Raw genomic sequence first — 7,379 nt, 5'->3', positions numbered from 1 at the left:
CCCCAAGATCAGACTGTGCAATACCTAATATGTTCATTTAAAGTTAAACAGTTTGATTTTTAAAATAATTTTGTTGAACCACAATTCAAAAGCAGATTCAGATTTTTTTTATTTACTTTAATCTTAAGTTATTTCAGTGACCATTGTAGACAGTTTCGTGCTTTGTCCTGCTCGTCCTCTGCACCCCGGCACCCTGACCTCACCGGGCCTCTCTCCTCGGCTCCACAGGTAATGCAGGTGGTGAGGGAGCAGATCATGCGAGCGCTCACTCTCAAGCCTAATTCTCTGGACCAGTTCAAGAGCCGCCTGCAGAACCTGAGCTACACAGAGATCCTGAAGATCCGCCAGTCTGAGAGGATGAACCAGGAGGACTTCCAGTCCCGCCCCATTCTGTGAGTTCCACAGCCCATAAAACCACACTCACTGGAAACTCCTTCATACACGCAGGGCGTTTCGTAGAAGACTTGGATCTCTTTAATCAGCCTACAGAAAMAATTTATTTACCTGTAATAGTTTGTTTTTTCTTTTATGTTCTTTAAACGTGTGAAACAATCAGCAGCAGATTTCCTCCTATAATTATTCTCAATTTTAGTTGTTTGTGGATTGAATTCTCACTATATATTCAATCAACGCTCCAGCTTGTTTTGAACATTGAGGTTTTTGTTTTTGAATGCAGATTTTAAATTAATGGTTCTTGGTTCTGCTCTGCCTGCATTTAACAGAGCAGGTAGAGCTAATGAGAAATAGCTGCAGTGAGAGATCTTGTTTTAACCAGAAATCAATGCTGAGCAAAGAACTTATTGAATCAGTTTAGAGGAGGGGAGACTTGAGCAGACACTTAATCCTAATGGAGTAAAGGTTTAAAAAAAAAACTGCAGAAAAATGTCCTTTAAATGCTGAGATGAAGTTGTTTTTTGTTGCAATAAATCATTGAAAATTAGCTAAAACTTATTTTATTTATTTAATTTCAGGTAACTGTGGAGAAAATCAGAAATATTTAAAGGACAATTGATTTACAGCTAAATAAAACTGAAAAGGCAGGTTTTAAAATACCCTCAAATCAAGACTTTACAGTTACGAATTGCTATCAATATTTAAATTTGTTAGTCACTATTATTTGCTTCCAATTTTCTACTTCCTGTCCTGCAAGTTTTCAAGGTTCAGCTGGACGTTACCATCGCTGCAGTTTAAGTGTCTGAGATTTTCCTCATTTAGCTAAAAGAAAGGATTTAAATTAAACCTAAATATACTTTCTATGAAGACAAAGTGATGTAAAAGTGTTTGACAGAAGCACTGTTTAACCTCAGCTGAAGATCTTTTACACCAAGTAGTAAAACAAAGAAATCTTCACCCGTCCTCCTCCTCACTCGGAGCCACGTCTTCTCCCACCACACCACGCTTTAAAAGACGTCGGAGCGAATGTTTTATCACAAATTGATGTAATGTCGGGAATTACCGATTAGGTGAGCGGAGATGAAGAGGGCAGCCGGGGAGACGATGAGTCTGAAGGAGGCCAAAAGAGAAATAAAACTTTTATTCTGCAAACTTTGTTCAAAAGAAGGAAAAAGTGTTTCATAAAATTAAAATCAGTTTTAATGACGGGTGAGGAGTGCCGCTGRAGATCACGTACATAATTCATGTTGACGAGTGCTGCGTGCGTTCACATCATCCTTACATGAGGATGCATGAATTAATCAGTTCTCCTCTGAGTCAGAGGAGACGCAGGAAGATGGGTCTCTGAGCGCCGACYTTCTGTGGACACATTTCTGTTTAGTGTTTCACAACTGAGAGGGGTTTGTGTCCCTGGTGGCTGCGGGCTGCTCAACACTGTTAACAGAACTGTGTGTGTGTGTGTGTGTGTTTCTGCAGGGAGCTGAGGGAAAAGATCCAGCCGGAGATCATGGAGCTGATCAAACAGCAGAGGCTCAACAGGTTGTGTGAAGGAACCTGCTTTAGGAAAATCAGCAGTCGCAGGAGACAAGGTGAGACGCACATGTTGGTTTTTTTCCATCCTCGTGGGGACTTTGCATTGATTTCCTTTTATTTTTTTGGTCATTTCTATAGCCTGATCCTGACCCTAAATCTAGCCTAAACTCAATTCACATCTTGGTCCTAAACCTAACCCCAGTTTTTCATGATGCAGCAAACACGRGTTCATACACACACTCGTTTCTCCACTTGTGTGGATTCAATATGTGAGGTTCGCCAACGATCCAAATCGTTCGAGTGGCTCTTCACAACGAACGATAAGTTGAGAGCAGTCAAGAGTTTTTTGTAGTTTGTTTGTTTTTTAACTCCTTGCGAAATTTTTTTGTTTTCCTCCTTGACCACAGACGTAATCGCCCCTCCTTTGCTTGTTTTGTGAAAAACAGGCAGAGCAGTGGAGTACAGCAGCTCTGTGGGGAACGGGAGAAGAGGTTCTGCTTGACAAAACAGCATGCAGGGTTTCCACGGGTCCTTGAAATCCTTGAAAGTTTGTGAATTCGAAAAATGATTTCAATGCCCTGGAAAGTTAGTGAAAACAGCCAAAAATGACACTTATCCTTGAACGTCCTTGAATGATTTTTGGGGATTGAAGTTCTCTATTCACACGACTGAGTTTCATTCTCTGTAATAAAATGAAATTAAATTTAAAAACAACTTATATGTGTTGCGGTGGATAACTCAGGATTACAGTAAACTGACGTGGCTTTCAACAAATAACGTGAGCCACAGTTATAGTTTTAGCCAATCAGAGCAGAGTAGGGCGGGTCGTTCTTTCTGAGCCCAGTTGAAGCACCACCACTCCTCCTGTCCTCACCGAGGGTCTGGACATGTTCACATCCCCTCCTCCCAAACTGAGTTGCCCAACCTCCCAGGACATAATTACATGTCCATGTAATGTGGATATGAATGTAGGATGTACATTTAATCCACTTTCTTTCATTGATTCCCAGTTTTTCATTGAATTTAAATGATARTAAACCTGTTTATTGGTAACATTCTGGGGTAGCAGTAGGTAATTGCTGTCGCATGTGGTTCATGAATTTGAGGAAATTGGTACTGGAAAGTCCTTGAAAGGTCCTTGAATTTGATGTTGATCAAGGTGTGGGAACCCTGAACATGGTTCTGCCCACGTAACGTGATGATGTCATCACGGATGACGTAGCTCYTTCAAAATTGAACGGCTCTATGAAACAAATGGCTCGTCAAGATCCAGATTCCTTCAAAGAGCCATTTGTTTGTAATCTAGTGAGGATTTTGCCATTAATCTCTGCAGCATGACCCCCGACCCACAAATGGGGTTTTCTATTGTGTGGACCAGGCATTGACAAAATGTCCTCATAAACATAGTATCATGTTGATATGTCCACACACCAGTACTAAAACACGTGCACACACACAAATCCAGCTTTACATCACCGTTGTCCACAGATTGTTAGCACACGCTCCCCAGGACAATTCTTTCTTTCTGTTTTCTTCATCTTCTTCTTTTTTTGTCATCTTTTATTCCCTTTTCGTTATAAAAAGCCCACACGACTCGCTCCATCAGTGGGGAAGCTTTGAATCCGCTCTCATGGCAGCTCGCTCTAGTTTTCTGACTCGCAGAAGTTTTGAAAGCCGAGYCGAGCGGCGGCGTTCTTTTAAAGACTTGTGCGTAGAAAAAAAAAGGTGCACGAGCGACATTTCTGCTCCGCTCCTCCTCACCTTCACACACAGGAAGGACGAACGAAAAGCATTTAGCTTCCAAAACATCTGTACTCTATTAAATGATCTTTGTTTACATTGAAGATAACTGTTGTGTTATCTTATATCAACATTTAAATCAACTCATTTCTCTTTAGTCCTTCTGAATGGACTTACTGATAAATAGTTGATTAATGAACTCTAATATTTCCAGGTGACTCTGACATTCGTCCCTGAAATCAAACAGAATTTTGACATCTCTGTTTATTATTCAATGAATCAGCATTTCTTTGTGACACAAAGAAGCAGGAAGTGTAAAATCCCCAAAATCCAGCCGTCGGCTTATGCTGAATCATGCTCCAGTCATCCCACCTGACATTGTGCTTCACACTCGCTGTCGCAGGAAGAAGACGAGCACAAAGCAGAACAATACGAGAAGAGCCTGAATAATCCTCTGCTCCTCAGTCACAGAGATCTGATCACTTGTCATCAGATGCCCTGCAGCTCCTGCTCTCTCCAATAAGCCAAATCAAACTGAACGTCTTCTTTTTTTCTCCCTCTGAGTCGGTGTAATTTGGCGTTTTACAGCCTAATTATGATGCGCCTTGGCAGCTGTCATCTGGATGTTTTCAGAGGGAGACATTACAGACGCACAAAAACCGAGCTGCAACATAAAAGCTGAGAGAAGAGGATCTCAAGTGAAAGGATTTAGCTTGTTCAGATGGAAACCAGCAGCCGGATTTAGAATCTGATGGTTTTCTCAGCTTGTGATGGTTTGTTTGTTTTCAGGCTTTTGTGCGACGTTTCTGCTGTGTTCAGGCTAATATTTCAGAAATCCTGAAATTATGTTTTTAATCGTAGAAATACGCACTAACAGTAGAAACATAAGTGTGTCTGATTGTAGCTCACTCTACAACCTTTAGTCTAAAACTGTTTTTTTTTCTCTAAAGTCACATTAACCCTCATAAATCCTGATTCAAGTCCAAAACATTTTTTAATCTACATTAACTTCTCACAGTTCATCAGAGTTGCAAAACTTTTTTTAATTGACAGTTTTTATTTATTTATTTAGCTTTATGCAGCTTGATTAATCGCAGCCATCTGCTGCAGAACATCAGCTGTGMCTGCGGAGGTCGTCCATGACGCTGCTGCAAACTTGTCCCTGACTTTTTTTTCTTCTTTTTCTTTTTAAGTCTTTTTTATGCTCCTGCCTCATCATTTGTTGCTCTGACTCCGACCCCCCACCACCCCCCGCCTGTACACTCCTCTGTTCCTCACAGCTCAGTAACATAAGACTCTGCATGAGGAGTCTGCGTTAACATTGGTGCTCACTTAATTAAAACATGAAGAGTTCATACGAGAGGTTTTGTTTGGTTTTTGAGTTTTTGTCAGGAAAAACTCACTAATTACAGTTGAACTGTCTGTACTTTATTTCTCGCCCCTCTGCAGCATCTCGCTCATCTTTTAAAAAAACAATCCTCTAGAAGCACAAACATTAAATATTAATGCAGCCGACTGCTGTTTGTGGTGAATTCTTCCTCCACTTCTTGCCCACAACAAGAAACATTTCTTTAAAACTTGCCGGTACGGTGTTTCCAGGTGAAGGTCAGTCAGGTAGATGCAGCAAATTTGTTCAGAGTCGATTGAATCTCATCATGTCTGTTTGCTGAATCCTTCAGAGCTTCTTCAGGTCAAAGGAGGAACGTATGCCTCATGTGCAGACAGACAGGCCGTTCACCATCTTCAGATTAAACAAAGGTTTCCTTACAAACCACCTCTGTTTGTGTCCGAGTGCTTCCATCAGGGAAAAACGAATCTCAAAGACGGCAGCATCTTTAAAGGACCCGTGACAGAAGATTTTCAAGATTTATAGAGATTGCACTTTTTGATAAATAACATTAATAATGACTTATAGCAAAATATTTTACGCCTCCAAAACAAACAGTTGTCGAGATCTTCACATGTGACGTAACAGGAAGTGATGTAAAAGGGGAAAGTCTGCATGTAAGCAGAACATTGCTACAGTGGCTAATGGCACAGATAATAGAGAAGAATTTAATGTTTCTTTAGATTACTTTGAGTATTAGAGATGAAGAGTTCAAATAACATCTCAATAATCAGAGTTCCCCTTTGACATCACTTCCTGTTTCCCTTTAGCTGCACTAAGTTCAACAAAAAATGTGCCAGTTAAGTGATCAATTGAGTAAAATCTTGTTTTTATGTCAAATTTCTACAAAAAAAAAAACTGTTTTCCTACTTTTTTTTTTTTGTTGTTGTTTGTACAAAATGCATGTCACGGGCACTTTAAATACGTCAGCATTTATAGAAAATCATTCTCCCAAATGTATTTTAAACAATCAAAAGATGACAATGTAATGAGTTAACAAAGGAGGGCGAGGGTGGGACAGGATCTGACAGTCTGAACCCTGAGGTGGCTCAGATTCCTGATGGACCTCCTCAGGCAGAGGACTGGTGTGCAGCAGGACTTAAATATAAATGAGTTTTAAAGAAGCCGGGTCAGACTAATTMGCTTGAAAAGAAGCAGACAAGGAGAGCGTGAAGCCGAAGTTAAAGGTGAGACGAGTCTGACTGCGTGGGAAATTGAGAGAGACAGCCGAAAAGAATCGATCAACTCATGCAAARAATTCTTTTATCAGCTTATTGTGAGAAAAACAAACAGATCTGAGGAAAAGCATCTGGGCTTTGAAGTGTCACCATTAAAGTGGTATTTTTTATCTCTTTTTTTAAATCATCCTGAGCAACATATTGAACTCTTTAATGAGAAATAAATTTCAGCATCAATAAAGTTCCTTGTCAAACATTTAAAATTGACATTGAACATTTATGATCTGATGCTTTGAGCTTTATTTTTGAATATTTTTTATCCATGTGTGATTTAAATCTAATTCACCTGTCTGAACAATGACTCATTCGACAAATTAGCAAATTTGCAGAAGTTATTGTAAATTTTCATACCTTTTTGTTTTAAGTCAACGTTTGGACGTTTTCTCTCCTGACTCGTGTGTTTACAGTAGATTTCTGCTGAAGCCATAAAAAAAGTGTCTGTCTGTTCTGTCGCCCGTCATGATCCCTCCCTCGTGGAGATCATCGTGGGCCCATCTGTGGATTTTCCTCCAGGCTGCTAATTTTCCCTCCTGTTGATGACTCATGCAGATCCGAACCCACATGGTSCCTTTTTGCCAGCCGCTGCTTCTTTCATAACTCCTCTAAATCTGTCTCTGACTCCCCGCCGTCTTGCTTTTCTCCTGTGCTTGTTTGCAGATAAGTTTTGGTACTGCCGCCTGTCCCCCAATCATAAAGTCCTGCACTATGGAGACCTGGAAGAGAGCCCCCAGGGCGAGGTCCCCCACGACTCTTTACAGGACAAACGTGAGCGAAACATATTTTTCATTTACAATTTTGAGTTTTGCAGTGGGAGTTATTTAAATATGCACCTCCTGCAAAATAAATGCAAAAATTACCATCAGCCTCCCTGAAGTTTTAATTACTTGGATCAACCAGGGACCCATCTGGGCCGACACACTTTTCAGAGGGTTGTTTTTGTTGTTATGAAGTCACGTCTGTCCTCTCTGCAGTGCCTGTAGCTGATATCAAAGCTGTTATCACTGGCAAAGACTGTCCTCACATGAAGGAGAAGGGAGCCCTCAAGCAAAACAAGGTGTGCTTCAGTGTGTGTGTGTGTGTGTGTGTGT

General features: G+C 40.6%; 1 protein-coding gene across 1 annotated transcript in view; it reads left to right on the top strand.

Annotated features, from left to right (window-relative positions):
• Window positions 1-228: 228 nt before the first annotated feature.
• Window positions 229-7,379, top strand: part of LOC106534670 (engulfment and cell motility protein 1) — a gene marked incomplete at its 5' end in the record, with an annotated part of 11,807 nt that continues 4,656 nt past the window's right edge. Inside the window, 4 exon segments of the mRNA XM_014031373.1 lie at window positions 229-392; window positions 1,870-1,982; window positions 6,949-7,056; window positions 7,263-7,345. Of these exon segments, the coding sequence (XP_013886827.1) occupies window positions 229-392; window positions 1,870-1,982; window positions 6,949-7,056; window positions 7,263-7,345 (468 nt within the window).

This window comes from Austrofundulus limnaeus, unplaced genomic scaffold (genome assembly GCF_001266775.1).
Source record: "Austrofundulus limnaeus strain Quisiro unplaced genomic scaffold, Austrofundulus_limnaeus-1.0 Scaffold1241, whole genome shotgun sequence".
NCBI classification, from domain to species: domain Eukaryota; kingdom Metazoa; phylum Chordata; class Actinopteri; order Cyprinodontiformes; family Rivulidae; genus Austrofundulus; species Austrofundulus limnaeus.
This window is presented reverse-complemented; position numbering and strand designations above follow the sequence as displayed.